General features: G+C 45.3%; 2 protein-coding genes across 5 annotated transcripts; both read right to left on the bottom strand.

Moving 5' to 3' along the window:
• Positions 1–307: 307 nt before the first annotated feature.
• On the bottom strand, positions 308–19,631 carry NPHP1 (nephrocystin 1). Of its 4 annotated transcripts, XM_042810536.1 has the most exons (21): positions 19,530–19,631; positions 19,387–19,451; positions 17,121–17,181; positions 16,571–16,707; positions 15,962–16,172; positions 15,559–15,660; positions 14,787–14,878; positions 13,767–13,809; positions 13,331–13,415; positions 12,589–12,683; positions 11,725–11,853; positions 10,329–10,403; positions 9,487–9,597; positions 7,955–8,037; positions 7,268–7,344; positions 6,445–6,544; positions 5,933–6,045; positions 3,850–3,923; positions 3,433–3,477; positions 3,011–3,116; positions 613–699 (listed from the first exon to the last, which is right to left on the bottom strand). In XM_042810536.1, coding segments are annotated over exons 1-21 (1,875 nt in total). In that variant the 5' UTR covers positions 19,599–19,631; the 3' UTR covers positions 613–697. The 4 variants fall into 4 exon arrangements, with proteins under 4 accessions (XP_042666445.1, XP_042666453.1, XP_042666461.1 ...); XM_042810511.1 differs by lacking the exon at positions 3,011–3,116 and having other exon boundaries at positions 308–699; XM_042810519.1 differs by lacking the exon at positions 3,011–3,116 and having other exon boundaries at positions 308–699; positions 6,445–6,541.
• An 11-nt stretch (positions 19,632–19,642) lies between these two features.
• Positions 19,643–20,207, bottom strand: MTLN (mitoregulin). Its single transcript, XM_042821191.1, has one exon. It carries the CDS (start codon positions 20,205–20,207, stop codon positions 20,031–20,033), a length of 177 nt encoding a protein of 58 aa, XP_042677125.1. The 3' UTR covers positions 19,643–20,030.
• Between the last annotated feature and the right edge of the window lie 18 nt (positions 20,208–20,225).

Below are 20,225 nucleotides of genomic sequence, written 5' to 3'. Positions count from 1 at the left end.
GACAAGAGATTACTTTTTTTCCTGACCTTGTTCCACAGCATTCTTAAAGATGGTGGCTGTTTTCCTTGCCTGCTACCAGTCCACTTGGGTGCTGAAACAGTCTGTTGTTCACCCTGGTCAAAACAAAATTGGAATTTAACTGAAAGCTGTGTGAGGGAAGTGCTGCCACGGCATTTGCTCTGCTTCAGCACGGAACAACTGTGGCTACAAGAGATTCATGTAGCAACAGACTGCCGTAGCTTTGGCTGACACTGCAGAGAGGAAAAGGTAACATAATTTATTTTAGTTGAACCAATGAAACAATGCCTGTCTGCCTCAAAAATGTTATTTTTAATGTGTGAAAATGTTTCTTGCAATACAGATAGTACACATAATTTCTCTTTGGTAAAAGTTCATCTGTACTGTTACCCTCCAATCCATTCATACTGTGGGATTGTTTTTCCTCGTTTCTCCTAAGAAATCGTAGGCCAGCTCAGAGATGTCAAAGGCTGTGTGAGTGTTTTCTGAGGACAGCAGAGACTGAAGGGCACCACCGTTCTCTCGGCTCTTTCTCAGAAAGTCAGCAATCACTCTCCAGCGAGATGCTTCGGACTCCTCATCTGCCCACTTGTAGCTGGGGAGCAAAGTGGACCTGAGGAGAGGGAAGGCTGAGTCGTGGTACACCAGGATGAACACAGACTTCAGGAATTCTCGATCTCTCTGCAAAGAAGAAAAGCATTTGGCATCATTTCCATGCAAAAATATGCAGTGCTGTCAAGCAGTCCTACGTAAGAAAAACAAAACAAAAACATTCAATCAGCCCCCAGTACCTGGGAGGCCAGACCTTCTTCAACATCAGCCTTGGATGAGCCTCAAACCCAGCACAGAACTATACTGTGTAAGCTGCGGATCAGCTCTCCAACTGCTGGAGCCAACACAGTGCAGTGGTACACAGCCAAACCCACAGATGCTGCCACCTCTGCTGAGGAGGAACCTTGGGATGCTGATCTGGCCAGTCCCCGTGGTTTTCACAGCCAGGGGGTTCTATGGAGAAACAGACTGTGCTTCCCAACGAGCCATTCAAAGGCATCGTAAGCTTTACAGTGCATTAAAATCCCTGTCCACATCCCCACACCTGATTTTCAGATAGAATCTTACTGCACTCCGCCTGAGGAAGCATTACTGCATAGTTTGATACTAAAATTCATCACTTAAAGAGAAATTTCAACCTTCTGCAACCCTCTTCTCCCTCCACCCTGGTGAGCTGCCTATGTTGAAGCAGCCTGAACTATCAAGCTTTCTTTTGGTCCTGCCTTCAACTTTGGATAGTCCCTTGTAAAGCATGCTTAATTTAGGTTGGGCAAACAGAGGAAACAACACACTGGAAAGTCTAATCATTTTCTTCCTTTTTAATACTTATTATCTTAGTATTAACTCATCTAGTCTTAATGACTTCATCTTAATTAACTCATCTAGTCTTAATGGCCTTCATCTCTCCCTGCCTATGTCTGTAGTCACACACATTAGAAATGAAAGTCAATTTGCTGGGGGCAGTGGAAACCCTGAGACCTCTGACAGACATGTCAACACCTTCCTGATTTCGGAATTATTTTGGTTCAAGCTCTTGCAAAACTAGAAAAGATCTTTGCACTTTTTCATTGCTTTGCATGAAGTCTTGTACTGCCAACGCTCACCACAGAAAGTTATCTCATGGGGTATTTATATTTCTTCCTAAAAACACCAATGTATGAAGAGAAGACTCTTCTCCAGAGCCCTGCATGCAGAAATTGAGTGTGTTTGCTCTTGTCCCTGGGGGAGACACACATCCTCTCTGCCTTGCAGGCCCAAATCCCACCTGTCCTTCCAATGCTCTTGGCAGAGAGATGCAACAATCCCTTGTTCCTCGCACCACAAGACTCTGAGCAGGAGGTAGGGCCATTCTCTATGTAGTTATTTCACATTCTGACAGGGCACTCCATGTAGAGACAATTATACCCTGCCATGTTTGCAAAACCTAGAAACTAAGAATCAGCCTGGTCAATTCATCAAGCACTGATCGCTTCAAACAGACAAAATTTGGGTGCCTCCTTTTCCAAACACGGGAACACAGCCTTCTATGCAAGAAATACAGAATCACAGAATGGCCAGGGTTGGAAGGGACCTCAAGGATCATGAATCTCCAACCTCCCCATTTCATAGCAGCCCAGGCTGCCCAGGGCCCCATCCAACCTGGCCTTGAACACCTCCAGGGATGGACGGGGCATCACAGCCTCTCTGGGCAGCTGTTCCAGCACCTCACTGCTCTCATAGTAAAGAACTTCCCCCTGACATCCAACCTCAATCTTCCCTCCCTCAACTTCAAACCATTTCCCCTTGTCCTGCTGTTATCTACCCTTTCAAAGAGTTGACTCCCCTCCTGTTTGTAGGCTCCCTTTAGGTACTGAAGGCTGCAATGAGGTCACCCTGCAGCCTTCTTTTCTCCAGGCTGAACAAGCCCAGCTCCCTCAGCCTGCCTTCATAGGGGAGGTGCTCCAGCCCCCTGAACATCTTCTTGGCCCTCCTCTGGACCCTCTCCAACATCTCTGTCTTTCTTGTACTGGGGGCTCCATACCTGGATGCAGTACTGCAGGTGGGGCCTCACAAGAGCAGAGAGGTTCAGTCACCTCCCTGTCCCTGCTGGCCACCCCTCTTCTGATGGAGCCCAGGAAACGAGTTGCTTTCCAAGTTGCAAGGGCACACTGCTGGCTCAGAAAACTGCCTCCTCGAAAACTCACCTGCCATTGAACCTCTGCTAGGATCATGAACAATACGACTGGCATTGGAACCTCTCTGCTACCCCTGGGAAGCTGAACAGTTCATGTCTCAGCAGAAGATTAGCAGCTGAATGTCATAAAAGCACGCAAGAAGGAGCAAGACCTAGCTGTCGTGCCAGGCAGCAATCCTGCCATAGGAGTGGCACATGACAAATCAGGTAAAACTGGATGGTTCTGGGATTCTGAGGAGTTACTATTCTCTGAGCAGATCAGCTTACATTTTGGATGAATGGCCTTGAAAAAGCTGTTCTGTTTCAACACAGGGAGATTGCAGAACTTGGGGCCTTCCTCCAGGTAGACTGGAGCAGGACTAGAGCTGGGAGGCTGGAAAAGGAGATTGTTTTGTACCCTTTTACACCAGTGGAAAGTTTTTACCAGGCAAACGTTACAAGCACATCATGAAAGAGAGGCACATTTTGAGCACAAACCTATGACATCTTCCACATTAACAATTATATTTACAAACACCAAGACAAAAAGTTACAAATTAATTTCGTAGTCCTCCCAGTTTTTGCATTTTCTAAATAAATCTATGGCGAGAGGAACAGTTAATTCTGGCAGCAATGCTGAAAGAAAGCTTCTAGTTTGTATTAGATTTGGTGTATGTCAAGGAAAAAACTGGCACTTGGTAACGTACTACCTTTTCTGATCTCTTCAAAGTTCTTTCTCTGTCCGCCCAAGCACTCTGGAATGAGATGTAAAATACACAATGGGAAATCAGATCCAGACTGGGGAAATCTGGCAAAGTTCCACTTTTACCTGCAGAAATCCCTCTTTTACTGCAGCCCCATGGTGGCTTAAGCCCTTGTTGCAGCCCTTCTTTCCTCACATTCTAATCATCAATCACTTTGAGGCCTTACATCCTTTTCAGATGTGCTCAGATGTTCTCTTGCTTTTGAAGGCACAAGAGATCTGCATGTACTTGAAGTAATTATAACTTTGCTGCTTGGCTTTTCCATTTATCTTTTTACAGTGCAAATTAAAAAGCTCAAATTATGGAAACTAGCTGGGAATTCTGACACATCATTTGTAACTGAACACTATACAGAAAACATACCCGCAGTGCATCCATCAGGTCTGGCTGATCCATGAGTTGAGGAAAAGTTGCTAAAATAGGATTACAGATTAATTCTGAAACAAAAAATAAACACATTGGAGGCAAAGAAGAAATCAGATGGTTTTCAAGGCAGAAGACCAGCTATGCCTAGAGACAGCCCCCTCCCCAAACTCTTGGGGAAAATGAGCTGTAATAGTACTCCAGAGCTGCAAAGACTGAAGAGTTCTCACAAGAGCTTTCTACAGCAAACTCTCTATCTGCTGAGATGCAGTTAGCAAGGGAGAGAACAGATGTGCATGAAAGAAAGAAAAAAACAACAAAAAAACCCAAACCAAGTGCAAATTTATTAGGAGAAGCCAGCAAGTAACAGCCCTTACTAATTTAACCCAAGGGTAGAGTAAGGTGTTTTCCTCACTGCTGCACCTGTCTTTTTTATCAACACCTGAAATTGTGACACCTGGTTTGGATGTTATGAATAAACATGCTTTTGTTCTGCCTTGATCTGGCTTGTGTTGCATGTGGTTTGGGGATACCTGGACAACTTCTTTGTCAGAGCGCAGCAGAATACAGCCAACCATTTCAGAAGTATGATTGACTTTGAAGTAAGAGCATCAATTTGCCTTCGCAACATCAGAAAAGTAGAGAACTGCAACCTGAACAACTTCTGAACCGTGGGGGTAAAGCCTTTAAAACATTTCAAATCAAGACTGAATCCAAATGGCAGCAATTGAACTCCAGAGATCGTCAGCCTGATGTATTGTCCTATGTTACAAAGTTCAAGTCAGGCAATTGTGGTGCATGGATCTTAGCTGGCCTTGAAACACTGAGCATCTTCTTTTTCTCAGTGATAAGTTTAATAAATAAAGCACTCATTCATTCAAGGGCCTGACTTTTCTACATGCTTTGACTACTTGCTGTCTGAAAGTTCATGGAAGGCAGTTTAGTTCTGAGCATCTTTGAAAGGTGAACCTGTAATTCAGGTGCCTCAGTATGGCATCACATGGACTGCAGGCTAAAATGTATTTGCCATAGGAACAGAGGATACATCATTCAATCTGGGAAAGAATCACAGAATCACAGAATCACCCGGGTTGGAAGGGACCTCAAGGATCATGTAGTTCCAACCCACGAAAGAGACAGAGGAGAAAGCACAAGAAAATTACTTTGCAGTACCACTGCCAAGTCATGAGCAGCAGAGTTAAGAAATGTAATTTTTTCTGTATTTCAAGTGTGAGTGTGTAACAGAGAAGACTGTAAGCTATCACAATTTTGGTGTGGAAGGAATAACATACAGACTTTCAAAATCAGCACAAGATAGAGTTCTACAAGCAGAACTTTTCCACTTCCATCTCTCCCCACTGCATTGACCAGAAAATAAATACTTAAATCAATAAAAGGAATTAAGAGAGGATGACTTCATCCCAGTGACAGAAACAGCTGCTTAATCTTTCCTATAACACGGGAGCACGCATTCACTAGAAATGGATGAGTACATCTGTCAGCACATCTGATCTCTCACTGCATGGGTGGTGCAAAGGAAATGTTTATCTTCCAAACAATCCCTTAATCTTTATTTACTGCTGATTTAGAAATAACCTTTTGCCTGTCCACGTGGGCTTTTTGGGGGCTAAGTTTCACTGAAGACACTTCTCATACTTCACAGAAAACAAAACTATTCTTGTGGTTTCTGCATCTTGCTGTGTGAACTGGTGCCAAACAAGGCAACGCGTTAGATGCAAGTTGAAATATTTCTAGTTTGAAATGCAAACACACCAAGAGGCTGTTTCCTTTTGTTAGCAGGGACAACAGCTTTCAATTTGTTCCCACTGCACCTGCGGACAGAAAGTTTAAACACCGAAACCCTCGACAGAGGGAGCATGGCTTCCTAACAGTGCAGACAGTCGGCTTCTTCCCTACCAGGAAACGAAGCAGTAAAAGCAGTGTGTGTCAGTGAGAGTTGCTCCTGCAGACCCACTTAATTTTACAAAAGAAAGACTCTGGAGTGACTGCTTCTCTTTGGGAATCTGGCCCTTTTTTAAACACTCTCCACGACCGAGTTCTTCTACAGCAGTGCAATCCTTACCTGCGCTCTGCATGTTTATTCTCTCTCTCAGCAGTGCATCACCAAGTATTTGCCGATAAAATACCAAGAGATGGATGTAGCACATACTGCCAATTAACGTTTCTGGTAACAAACTATTGGGAAAATAAAGAACACGCTAATGAAACTTTTATTCATAACGTTCCTGCAAAGCACTGCTCTCCAGAACATCAGAGTAACGACAGGTTCAGAGGTGCCATCAGCTCAGATGGGCGTCTCCACGAAGCACCAGCCTGGGAGGGCACACACCGACACAGCTCTAACAGCCAAACTTCTGCTGCTGCCATTTTCAGCCTCCTCTAATTGCAAGCTTTTTGCTTGTTTTCAACAGCGCAGCGTTAAGCCTCAGAGAATGAACGTAACATGCAGGGAGACAGCGCTCAGATTTTTCCATAGCCTATGTTGCAAGGAAGGAGAACACTTCAGATAGATCTCTGGGACCATTCTAGGCTGAATTATGTTCTCGTTTTACAGCAGCACACACAGGTACTTACTTCAGGATGTCTCTTGACTGTGTGCTTAATGACCTCAGTTTCACTACAAGCACAGGCTGCTTCTTGAGTGATATAAGCTGATGAAGAACACCACTGCCTGCTGGAGAAATAAATACACAGTTAATTATCTATTTTGAAATAACACAAAGAATTCTATTACAAGAATGAATACTGACATTTGTTAAGAGATGGGTTTTTTTGTGGAATTGTAATAGTTTAAAGATGGGCTAAAAATCAGGAGGAATTGAAAGGTTTTTGGTTTTTTTTTTTGCATTTTTCAGTTGTATCAGTATTCAGCCTAACTTAAGGCACACTGGGCTAAGGAGTCCCCCTCCATTTGCTCACTCAAACTCCCTTCAGCCACTGGCTTGTTTTGGTGAATTCTTTCCATCTGGCTCAGTTCCCTGCTGCAGGTCACAGCATCACCTGCACTGCCTGTCACTTCTCACACCAGGTGCTGCAAGACAGGCAAAAAGCAGGAAGCCTTGGGAACTCTTTAGATCAATGTTTCTGCTGAATCTTGTAGCAGCACCCCACAACCAACACATGTTCAGTGCAATTACAGAAGTAACTGAAAACCTGCATCAAAAAATAATCCTCAGCCTACAAATAATGGAAGTTACAGAGGTGTTGGCACTGACAGGTGGTTGTGAATCCAGCTAGCACTAACAACCAATTCTCCCTCATGCAAAACAGGAACACACAAAACAATACCAGGCTGTGGTGACTGCATGCTCATAACAGCCCCAGCTGAGCTCTGCCTGTTATAAAAAAGCTATGACACATATCATTTTACTTATGAAATGTTGGTGGGAAACCATACCTCTTCTTGATAGTGATGGGTCAACCTCAACACCTCTCTCATAGGGGGTACCACCATTCAATAGCAGCTCATACATTCTGTGAAGGAAGAGCAGCACAGTAAAACAACGTGTGGATATGGGGACACAGCACAACTGCTCTCTGAGAAAGAAAGAAACCTGCTATCTCAAATAAAAACCTGACAGTGCTTGAGGCTATGACTGGTATTTGATGTGAAATGACTACACCTCATTACTAAGCAGCCAAACCTCAGATGATAAATTTCAGACTTGTATCATATTGCGAAACTAGCTGATTATTTGAAAAGAAATCAGCAGCAATGATACCAGTATTTTCCCTGCATCAGCTGTTTCATTCAAGTGTTTCTGAGGAATCACTGCTGAAGCATCAAATTTTAGATGTAGAAGATTTTAAATGTTTAATAATAATGTAATCACAGTTTTGTCAAGAGTAAGTCCATGTTGAAGTAACCACGTGATTTCACTCTGCAGAGACTGTGTTTGGCTCAATGGAACAGAAAACACTAGAGACCAGATTTAGAAGAGTTGTAGAGGCTAATACTTGCATATCAGATTGGTCTACACCTGCTCATATCAATACCTGCCCATATTAGATATGAACTTGACTACTAACCTAATATATATATATATGCATACATACAGAGAGATGGAAAACACCATAAACTTACTTGGAAGGAACAGGCATTCCATCAGAAGAAAAAAGCTTCTGAAATGCCCAGCCACAGCTTAGCTCTTGTCGTTCACCTGTTGACTGCAAAACAAAAGAGGAATGTAAACCTGAGCAGTTGAACCAGACCTTCTACCATTCAGCAGAAAAGCTGTGCTGAAGCTGATCACTGACATAAAGCCAAGAAAAGCACACTGAAGGAAAACCTACATATATCAAACACTAGAAGGCTTTACTACCAAGCACTGGGAAATGGAGCAGATCCTGTGTGCCAAGCCACCCATTTCCAGCTCTATCCCAAATCAGCTGCATGACCCTGAGAGTAACATTTTACCTTTCAGGATCTCAACTTGAATAAATACCAAGTGAAGGCACAGTGTCCTTCTTTTTAAGGTGTTCTGATAAGATGAAACAGAGAGAAAGCTCCAGAGCACTCCTAACAGGTAGGAACTTGCACACAGTCCTTTGTTTAACATCACTCTGCAAACAGAAGCTGACAACTGTACATAACCTTGATGATTCAAATGTGCATAAGAGGGGCCATTATCTCTGGTTAGGACTCCACGAACTGAACGTGTTGTTCATCACCAGCACTCACACCATCCAGCTCCCTACACATTTACACTCTACTTCCAATGCAACAGTTCTGCATTCCCACCATGCTTGCTATCGGCCCCTTTCCTCCATGCTGCCACAGGGACATCTGCATCCCAGGTTCACACAAGTGTTAATGAAGGAGAAAATACAGCAGTACCTCTTCTGTAAATTCTGTCTTTTCAGAATTCTCTTTTTCAGAATTACTCAGAACTCTGCCCATCACTAATACCCTAATCATTGCAATGATTTTCCCTTTCACTCAACAATTGCTTGAGTTCATCCGAGGAAGATGGTGGCAATCATGAAAATGCAGATGTTTCACAAGAGGCAGCAAAATTTGACTCAATCTTGTAGACAAAGCAGCTGAGATCTTTTAGAAGAGGACCTCTTCCAAAAAGGCACTGTTTCCTTCCAACAGTACTGTTCCCTATCCCCTTTCCTATTAGTTCTTAGGGAAAAAATGGTGTCGCCAACCCTTGTACTTTCAGAAGCACCTCCTAGAAGGATAGGAGGATATACCTGTATCACTTACAGAGACCAGTGTTCTATTTAAACAGTTAACGTTTTAGTTTCCAAATTACACACACAAAAAACCAATGACACAGGAGTGAAAAGAGAACTGGTCCTTTGTGATCACATGACACGAAAGTCTTCTATTTCAGCATAAGAAAAACTACACTTCTGTCCTGTAGTCAGAAAGCCTTTTATTCTCTAAGCACTGACTAGAATTAAATTTTCTCAAAACCAACTCTCTCACCTCTTTCCAGATGCCAAAATACAGACAATTTTGCAATAGCAAGAAAAAACCCCCCTGAACTTCCATTTGGATATCACAGTCCTCTGTTGAGATGCTGCAGGTTGCCATGGAAAACAGGACAGCTGATTTGCTTTATAAACGTGCTTGGAATGATTTATTCTGCTACTTTATACACTTACGTTGCGAATGTAAGTGATGCCAAGTTCAAATAGTAAACCAATGTCTGAAGATAAGGAATTGGACCTGACGAAACAGTCACCATCCAGTAGGCTGGGCAAAATGCCTGTTACCTTTACAGAGGGGGAAGAAATAATAACGTACATATTAAAAAAAAAGAAAGCCAACAGTCACCTCTGATTTCTAAAGGCAATTAAACACATCACCCATTTACACAAGATCCCAGACCCAACCCCACTGCACATGAAAGAAAACAAGAAGTAGAGAACCAATTTCAGTTGAAACCACTGCTCTATTTGTTCTTTACGCTGCCATTAACCACAGCTATGCTACTAAGGTACATTTTTTGTGCTGGGAAGGTATCAAAGAACTTTCAAAGTCAAAAAGCAGTGAATTCTCTCTGAGAACACAGGAACAACTGAGGTAAAACACACAAACAGTTTGGCTGTGAATGCAGCTTTGCACAACACCCAAAATATGGGACAGGGCACGTTCTCTTTTCAAAGGAAAAAAAAAAAGGAAAAGCAAAAGCTCATAGGGAACAAATGAACATAATGTAGTGTGCACCTGGCAACAGGTCAAAGTTGACCAGTGCCACTGACTGGATCACCAGTTCCTCCCACTACTTCTCCTTCCACTCTTTTCTCCAAAGCATTTTTGCTTTAAAAGCTTAGCTCGAATTGCTGCACTTCAGCAAGTCTTTTCTGCATGTTTATTTTGCTCACAATAGATGTTCTTTCAGCAAGAATATCAGAAGTAATAGACATGGCTAAATAAGAAGCTGTAAACAGACACATTAAAGTGTCTGTTATTGGTTGTCTCACGCCCTGAGCAAGATACCTACCCGTGGGGAAAAGGTCCACATTTGAGGGTTTTTAGGTTGCCACGTAGCTCTCACTGTGTGAATGTTACTCAGGACCTAAAACATGACAGTGGGGAAAAATGCTAACACAAGTTCTTCTGGAAAGCTACTCAACTCTAAGAAAATGCAGTATAAATGCAGTATTATAAAGTTGAGCCAAGGTTCTGCATGCCACACAGAAAATCACGCTTGCTCTTCAGCTTCATCACACAGTCTCTAAAACTCCAGAGGAAGGCAGAATCATCCAACCATTCCTGCTTCCAGTGCACCAGGAATAGTTCCTTTGACCCATTAACACTCAGTGCAGCAGAAGGAAATCCAGTGCTGACAATGTGGTAGCTTATCTTATGAAGAGCACAAAGGCATGTGGAGGAATGATGGCAGGTGTGGAAATAGAATCACAGAATGGCTTCTGTTGAAATGCACCTCAAAGCCCCCCAGCCCCAACCCCTGCCATGGGCTGGCTGCCCCCCACCAGCTCAGGCTGCCCAGGGCCCATCCAACCTGGCCTTGGGCACCTCCAGGGATGGGGCACCACAGCTCTGGGCAGCACTGCCAGGGCCTCACTGCCCTCTGAGTAAAACATCTGAGCACAACCCTGCCCCAACTATTCCTGGGCCCATCAGAGAGGACAGAGCAGCACAAACAGGGCTCACCTCCACAAACACAAAGATGCAAAGAAGCACAACAGCAGGTGGAAGAACCAAAACTGTGGATGCACAGAAACGAAGCCCCCACCCCAGCTCCACCCAGGGCTGTCCAGGAGCTGGGTGTGACAAGATGAGTCAACAAGAGGAACTCCCAGTATCACAGCCAAAATGGGGTGCTGCTTAGGGCTGGGAGGCCCTACAGCATGCAAGGGAGAACATGTTGGGACTGCAGGTGACTTATGTGATGTTCAGAGGAGGAACCATGGCTGAAAGAAGACTGAGGTGGTTTGTGGAACATGAAGCGTGGGACATTCGAAGGGTAAGGGGATAAAGTGGTGTCTTTGTGAGCAGGCTGGTATGCATGCCTGGCCATGCCCTGCCTATGATCAATGCAGTTTGTCCTGTCTTCTCACTCAACTCCATTTCTCACTCTTTTTTTTTTTCCTGCATGAGTGGGCTCTCTGTTATGTGTGCATGTACATGGAGGCCCAAGTTTCAGCCAACAGGCAGCCCACAAGTGGCAGGAAAACTACATTTACTGCACCTGGAGAGAATGAAGGTACACATGTCAGTGTGCTGTATCAAGCCAGACTGATTGGCAAGCAGATTAAGCAGCCTGGGAGCCAGGTCTGACTGTATGACCCTGAGACAACTGGAGGAGATGGCTACCAGAGGGACCGGAGCATCGTGAGCACCTCATCAAGACCTTTGCTGATAATCCAACTCACCCGATTGCCATCGAACAGACAGAGTCGAACGTGTCTGCTGAGAACCTGAATGCTGGCTGCTGGGAGAGGAATCGTTTTACAGCTACATAAAGTTACAATCAGGGACACTCGAGTTGGCGTAGGACAGATCTGAAATACAGGCAACAGAAGGAGGAGTAAATCTAGAGGTTCCTTCTGCACGTGGTTATCATTATGTGCTTATTTACTGAAAGGACTGACAGCAGTGACCACTGGACTGGATTCTCTGACCCACAAAACTAGCATAGTGTTGGTGGCAGCAGCAACATTTCTTCATACACCTTTACACCTCTGCTAAGGAGATTGCTACAAATAATTCAGTGTGACAGGCACAAGGTCCTGTCAGAAAGGAATGCTGTCACAGGGCTCTTCACCAGGTATTTCGGGTGGCAATCACATTGCTGGGCTATTGTTTTTCCAGGGGTGTTTTATAAATAGTCATTCTAAAAATGGTGTGAATCAAGAGATTATTAGTCAGAATGAACAAAGACAAATGAAACTGGTGGTTTCACAGCAATTAGTAGACATTCATGGGACAAGAATTCAACTGACCACCTGTGCAGATTTGTTTCGACCCAAATAAGGAACCACAAGCTTAAGATGAAACATAATTCTTAAGAAATACCCAACATAGCAACCTGTGCTGATTTTTTTTTATCAGAGTGTGATAACATCTATTGCCTGAGGAATCTAGGTTGACAGGGAAGAACTCTATCACTATTTTACAGCAAAATTGATCTACTAATATGAAACATTTTTTTTTAAGTTGCTAGCAATTCACATCTACAGATGTCATCATTTCTCTTGAACCAAAAGCATCACAGCTTTCTGATCAGTAATACTCACAGTATTTTTTTCAGAATCCCACACCAAATCTTTAAAAGCCAGCTGGGATGGAGTAAGTTTAGGCTGCAAGAAGTAACTTGCTCTGAACTGATTACCTGAAACAAATGCCATTAAGATAGGTAGATGGATATCTAAAAAGTCTTTTATGATCTTTATTGCCACAAAATCAATAATGCCCAAAATTCAGATGTGCCTTAAGGTCCATTTAAGCATTTGACAATACTAAAGAGGTTTCTGCTACAAGTACCCTCTAAAATGGGAAGAGCTATTTGGAAAAGTGTTCTGCAGTATTTCATTTTAGAATCACTGTAATTTTTTTGTCCATTAAGCTACTGACTAGAAACAGTTTCAAATGAAAAGATGAAGAAAACTGAGATGTGTACTATCTTTTGAACTCTCTTCATGGAATATCTGTGAGAAAAAAGGGAGGAAGGCTATTCAAATCCATAATTTTCTGCAGTGTCAACAGGAAGAGCGTTCCAAAGTGGAAAATGTTTGAGATTATCAGGGAACTTGTCATTGCCTTCATGTGCTCAGGATTTCACTCAGATAGATTAAATTTATTTGATAAGGTGAAGAAAAAAAAAACCCAACACTTTTAATACATTATTTAACTGGCCAAATGCAGCCTGAACAGATGACCAATGACAATAAAGCAATGAAGATTTCATCCCAGTTATGCTGTTGGACTACAGAACTCAGTACAGACAGCTGCAGTACAGTTGCTGTGAGAAAACCTTACCTTGTTCTAAGAGCTGGGAAAGCGTGGACAGACGGAATCCTGCAGGCACTGCTCCCATGGCTGCCAGCATCTCTACTGTGTCACTCTATAACAGAACAAGTGGCTGTTTGTGCTCCTGCCATCCACTACCAAAGACCTGAAGGTTCAGTCACCTGACTCTACTTTGAAGCTGGTTTGATGCAATCCAAGGGAGGACTTTTACTTTGTGTTGTGTACGATCCCAGACAGACTTTTTTTTTATTAAACCCCCCTCCATTATAATGCAGCATTGGTGCAGCCTGTTCACAAAATAAAATCACACCCATGAAAAAGAACTGGTGTTAATTAAAAACAGTGGTCCTTACTATGACACACAGCACATAGTAGAAGTCAAATCTTGTCTAAAAAATAATTAACATTATAGCAGATTACATTGCTCTGTAGCACAGATGCCTACCTCTGTGATAGCTTTTCTTACAGCACTCCAGTGAGAGTCTGTTCTGGAAGAAAAAAAAGAAATATTTTTCTTTCAGAACACGTTATTGTCATGAGGACAAAAATCTGAACAGTAAATACAAGTTTGCTGCAGTGTCTTGTAAGCTGAAACGTGAGTTGACACATGACCCAACCATATTTTGAGGCAAAAAGAAAAAAAAAAAGACAACACCAAAACAAACAAACAAACCAAACACTCAAAAGATCCTAGCAAAGTAAAAGTGTGTCTGCAAATTGAAGTTCGTACAATTGAGAAACAGCTGCGGGCTCAGGTTCAACTTGCTGCCAGCCAGAACCTCCAGATCCCTTTCTATGGAGCTGCTCCTCGTCCCCCAGTCTGTACAAAGAGGGCTGCCCCATCCCAGGTGCAGAACCAGCATCTGCTCTTCTTCATGCAGATGCCCTTAAATCTGTCAAGATCTTGGGGCAAGGCCTCTCTACCCTCAAGGGGACCAATACTCCTCCCAGTTAACCATCATCCACAAATTTACTTAATATAATGTCCACGTTCCTCTGGAGGAGCAGAAGACTTTAGTTTGGACAGGAAGAAGAGCTGAAGTTCAGCATGAAAGTCCATTCCAGCTGCTCCTTTGGAACTTTTTGTCAAGACAGGACAGTAAACCATTTAAAATGAGGGTACAAAATAATAATACAAAAGTAAAACCATTAAGCACCTCTCCGTTTTTGCTTCTTTAGAGTCTGCCCTGGGACTCCAGTGTCCCCTCTCACTCTCCCCAGTGTGGAATGGCTTTGACCTGTGGGGTGAGGCCCAGGCTCTTGGCAGCCCAGGGCAGGCTGCAGTTGCTCAGCACTGGACAAACGAAGCCAAGGGATGGAGGACAGCAGAGGTACCCCCAGCTCTCACTGCAGGGCAGCACCATGGCATGGGAAAGGCCTCGGCAGCCCCCAGCACCTGGTGGTTGCTATGAGGGTGGCAGCTGGCCAACTTCATACTAATTTGCCTTTGCATCATTCCATTTACCTTTTTTTAATTTCAGTTCCATCTGCTGTTTCATCCACCACTTCTATGTGTTCATCACTTTCCTCTTGGCTTTCTTCATCTTCATTATGGACCTGTAATTCAGATTCAGAAAGGACGAGTGCTGGCTTTTTTCACAGTTCTGTTCTTCAGAATGTCTTCTCCAACCACAACACGTGTGAATGGCTCAGAAGAGGAGACATTCTGCCCGTAACGACTGTCACTGCACAACACTGACCTCAGTTCTGTACCTACAGCAACACATTGGAGTATTCCTACGAAAGCACTCTAAGGTAGAAAAGTTAGTTACCCAACAAATGCTATGTTGTGAAAAGCACTGTTCCACAGTGTGAAGCTCAGTCTAGCAGGGCTCAGTAGAGCCAAATTGTGTACCCACATTTACATGTCCCTCACAGCTGTCCATGGATACATACCCAAGAATAAACATACTAACACAAGTAAGCCATTAAAAAAGAAAGGGAGGGGGAAACAAAACTTGAAAAATCAGTTTCTGAAAAGGTCTTTTCACATCAAACCACAACATAATCCAGTTTTCATGTGAACTGGCACTTCATACGAATCATGAAAAGCAAGTATCACTCCACTACAGCTTGGAGTCTTCAGAGCTGATCTTTAGTGGCAAAGATGACAGCAGTAAGATACTGCAGTGTGCACATGTAAGCCCTGTGACCAACTGCATGCAGCTCTACGACGATCAGTGGACAGAACGTTACACAGGTGAGGCTAGAGCAGAAGAAGGTCGCAGCACACTAACCGCAAGGTAGGTTCTAGGCACGAGGCCTCTCTCCCCTTTTGAGTTCTCAGCTACCCACCAGCCATCCGCCTTCTTATCATGTATAAGCAGGACTTCACCTTTCTTTGCCATTGGGATAGAAGGAGAAAAAAGACAACCAAATATTTCAGTGTGATGCCAAACACAATATGAACAACAATTCAATTTTTCCCCACAGGTTGCAGACTAGAACTACACATTCTGGTGCTACAGAAAGAGGCAAGAGAACACTGAGCTCCAGTAAGGGAAATGCAGACTGGGGAAAGCCTTTCTTCCCAGATCCTTCTGAATCCCAAAAGCATGGGATGTAATTATTGCTACTGTTTAATACAGAATGACCTGCACTACCAGCATGGCAATAATTTTTTTGCAGAGGCCTGCTTACCATAAATGTGAGGTCCCCTTCCTGCTGCGCATTAAAGTTTCCCACTGCAACGCATTCTTTGACATCAGGATCATCCAACAACTTATCCTCATCTTCCTCATCTGTTTCTTCACTTTCTTCTTCCTCACTACTTTCTCCACTGTCATCAGCACTCTCATCCTCTTCTTTATTTTTGTCCTTTCTCTGAGGATCTTTCTGATGTCCCCCATTCCTACCCAAAATAAATCAAACTTTTTATTCATTTTTTAATTTTTAATAAATCTTTTTGAAATTGCTGTAAAAGCCTTACAACGTGGGCTTCCCTGTGTACAAAAACCTCATTGTAGTCCTTGGCCTGGCCCGAAATGGTGTTTCATCCTTAAGCATACAGACCACAGTACAACCTGCATTATATTTCAGCCATTAACCCAAATCCTCAGAAAGCTGCAGCGAGGCTTTCTTGACTTCATTAATAAAAGAAGCCCCAGAAAAGCCAGCTCTTCTGCCACGTTTTAATAGCTAATCCATGTTTTAATAGCTAATAAGGAGGATAAGCAGACTTTGAGGGTCCTTTCCAGTGCTGCATGTAGGATTCTGTTGAAGTACAGATGCTTAGTTTGGGTTACTTACACCGTGTCGTTTGTAGCCACATTACCCTGATCCAAGATACGATCAAGTTTCTGCAGCTGCTGGGATAGCTTTAGCAATAGCTTTTCTTCTTCTTCTTTCCTCTGGTTATAATTCCCCACCGGTGCAGGCTCATCAGCCTGAGAAAGGAAAATACAACAAATTTACAGTTTCCCTATAAAGATAACTTTATACACATCTCATGAGTTTTGATATTCCAGGGCAGTGATGACTCCCTACTTAGTGATATTTTTCTTGCCTTTTGCTTCAACAAGACGAAGTTCCAGGGTATATTTTCAATCTACATTCTCCTCTCCCAATACAATGATAAACATCTTGAAATATATTGGGTCAATGAAGATTTCAGTGCACATAACAAAGCATTAAAAACGTGTTTTTAAATAGTACAAATGAATCTCAGAGATCCCCCAAGTTATGCAGTGCTAGGCATTACTTTTGTCCTGGGGCATCTAAAATTGAAGGAGGTTAGCATTCTCTGAATATTTACCACAATGTGTTAAGGAGAAGGCCATGAACAAATCTCTATACCTACTTTTTTCAAACTATGAAGAGTGTTTGTATTCTCATCCACCAGTTTCTGCAGCTGCAAACATCTGCATTGAGAGCAAAGACAGGCTGACAGCATTATCTTAAATCTGGCTGACAGGACATTGAAATCATGCAAAATCACTGAAACTTGTATATTTAGATGCCCATACCTTCTCACAGCTGTATGCACACAAAGCTTTACAAAGAACACCAATACAATCCCAAAGAGTACTTCATAAACCAAGTGCTTGGTGTCTCCTTAGAAGCGGGGTTTTAACAAAACTCAGAAGCAGCAGCATCAACAGATTTGGAGCAGAGGGATAAAATGAGACCATCTCCTGGCTCTGACAAGTTTTGGTGACAATCATTCACACAAGAATCCCTGAAGAACAAAGGGAATGTGCAGCGTAACTGCTTATTACCTGTAATGTGCAAGTTCCCACTTAAAACAACTTCAGCCTTGAGGAATCCAAACAGCCTATGTGCTTACCAATGCTACATCACCTCGCAGGCACCCACTATCCCTCAAACCCAGCACTGGGCAGGGTGCTGAAGGAGCCCATTGCTGCTGCCCTCGCCTAGTACTACTCGGGGGGAAGGTAGGATTGCCACTGCACCACACAAGTTCCTCAGCATCGAACCCCTGCTTTCCACAATGCCCAAAAGACCAGGTAACACTGCATTAAGTAGAGGCTCTGCTGGGCCCCTCACTGCAAGAAAGACATCGAGACCCTGGAACGTGTTCAAAGGAGGGCAACAAAGCTGGTGAGGGGTCTGGAACACAGGGCTGCTGAGGAGAGGCTGAAGGAGCTGGGAATGTTCAGCCTGGAGAAGAGGCTCAAGGAGGGCCTCATTGCTCTCTATAACTTCCTGAAGGGAGGTTGTAGTGAGCTGGGGGTCAGCCTCTGCTCTCGTGTCATCAGTGATAGGAGCAGGGGGAATGGCTTCAAGCTACGGCAGGGGAGATTCAGGCTGGACATGAGGAAGTATTACTTTTCAGAAAGGGTGGTCAGGCACTGGAATGGATGCCCAGGGAGGTGGTGGAGTCACCGACCCTGGGGGTATTCAAGGAAAGGCTGGATGTTGTGTTGAGGGACATGGTTTAGTGGGAGCTGTTGGTAATAGGTGAACGGTTGGACTGCATGATCTTTTAGGTCTTTTCCAACCTTGGTAATTCTATGATTCTATGACTTCCCAGGCTGAAACTCAGCAAAAGACGTGGTTCTGTGTCCTGGAATAGCACAAGTGGAGGCAGGTGACGAGTGGTGTCCCCCAGGGGGTCTTCGGATGTGTACTTCAACATCTTCATCAGTGACACTGACAGGCAGACTGAGTGCGCCCTCAGCAAGTTTGCTGGTAACACCAAGCTGAGTGGTGTAGTTGATACAACAGGGAAACGGGTGGCATGCGGGGGGACCTGGATAGGCTTGAGAGGTGGGCCTGTGTGAACCAAACAAAGCCAAGTGCAATGTTTTGTACCTGGGACAGGGCAATCCCAGATATGCGCAGACTGAGAGAAGTCCTTGAGAACAGCTCTCTGGAAAAGGACTTGGGAGTCCTGGTAAATGAAAAGCTGGACATGAGCCAGCAGTGAATGCCTGCAGCTCAAAAGGTAAACAATGTCCTGGGCTGCATCAACAGAGAGGTGGCAGCAGGAAGAGAATTGTCTCCTCTCTGCTCTGCCCTCCTGAGGCCCCACCTGCAGTACTGCATCCAGCCAGGGACCCCCAGCACAAGAAGGATGCGGAGCTGCTGGAGTAGGTCCAGAGGAGGGCCACTAAGATGATCAGAGGGCTGAAGCACCTCTCCTGTGAAGAAAGGCTGAAGGAGGTGAGCTTATTCAGCTTGGAGCAGAGAAGGCTGCCAGGAGACCTCGCTGCAGTGTCACTGTGCCTCAAGGGAACTCATAAGCAGGAGCGGGAGCAACTTTTTACAGTCTGATAGTTTTAGGACAAAGAGGAATGGCTTTAAAGTAAAAGAGGGGAATTTCAGGTTAGGTGTTAAAGCGAATTTTCACACAGAGGCTGTAAGACTGGCACAGGGTGCCCCGAGAACTGAGGATGCCCCATCTCAGGTGGTGCCCACGGTTGGATGGAGCCCTGGGCAGCCAGATCAGGTGGGGGACGCCAGCTCACGGCAGGGGGTAGGAGCTCAGTGATCGTTAAGGTCCCTTCAAGCCATCTCCAGCACTGAGCCCGCGCATGACCGCTGCTCACGCCGCCGACGCTCCGGGCTGCGGGTGAGGCCGCGCTCCGCAGGCACCGCCTCACCTTTGCCTCAGGGCCTCTCGCCGCCCGACGGCCGCGCTCGCGCTCTCTACCCGCAGCGCCTCCACCTGCAACACACGAGAAGCGCCGTCAGCTGCCTGAAGGGAAGCCGCTCCCCGGAGGCGGAGTAGCTGCTGGTGCCGTACCTGTGCCCGCAGCTCCTGGCTCCGTCGCTGCACTCTCTGCAGCGGGCCGCGCGCCCGCCGCCCCGTCATGGTCGCTAGGCAACGGGCAGCGCGGCGCACGGAGATGACGTCACTCCCGGGAGCGCGGCGCGTGCGCGCTGAGCACAGGTCCCACGAGGTGCAAGAACGCAGTGCGCGGGGCGCAGGAACGCAGTGCGGGTCCAGCGTACAAACACCCATTTAATGTTCCCGTTCTGCCGCAGCGCGCCGCTCGGTCACCCCCGCGCGGTCCGTCCCACTCGCGTTCTGTCACGCCGAGATCCGTCGCTCGTTACGCGTGTCCCCGTGCCGTGTCCTCACCGACGAGGCGGCGGTGCAATCGGTTCCGGCCGGTGGATCGGCGGCGGTCCGGGGCATCGCCGGGCGGCGGAGACGCAGCGCTCCGATGCACGGCGACGACGAGAGAAGGGCGGTTCACGCGGGGAGGGAACGGGATCGGAGCGGAGGACGGCGGTGCCGGGCTCAGGCCGCCTCCAGCTGCTCCCGGGCGGCGTCCAGGCGGCGCTGCAGGCGGCTTTGTCGCCAGCGGAGGAAGCGGCGGCGGGCGCGAGCGGCCTGCCAGCCTACTAGCACGCCGGCGGCGAAAGCGGCCAGCAGCGCAAAGCGCACGACGCGGGGCTTCAGCGCCTCCAGCGCCATCGGGGTCGCGGGGATGTG

Source organism: Centrocercus urophasianus, unplaced genomic scaffold (genome assembly GCF_019232065.1).
Source record: "Centrocercus urophasianus isolate 14NV4802_14NV808 unplaced genomic scaffold, USGS_Curo_1.0 seq_10, whole genome shotgun sequence".
Classification (NCBI taxonomy): domain Eukaryota; kingdom Metazoa; phylum Chordata; class Aves; order Galliformes; family Phasianidae; genus Centrocercus; species Centrocercus urophasianus.
This window is presented reverse-complemented; position numbering and strand designations above follow the sequence as displayed.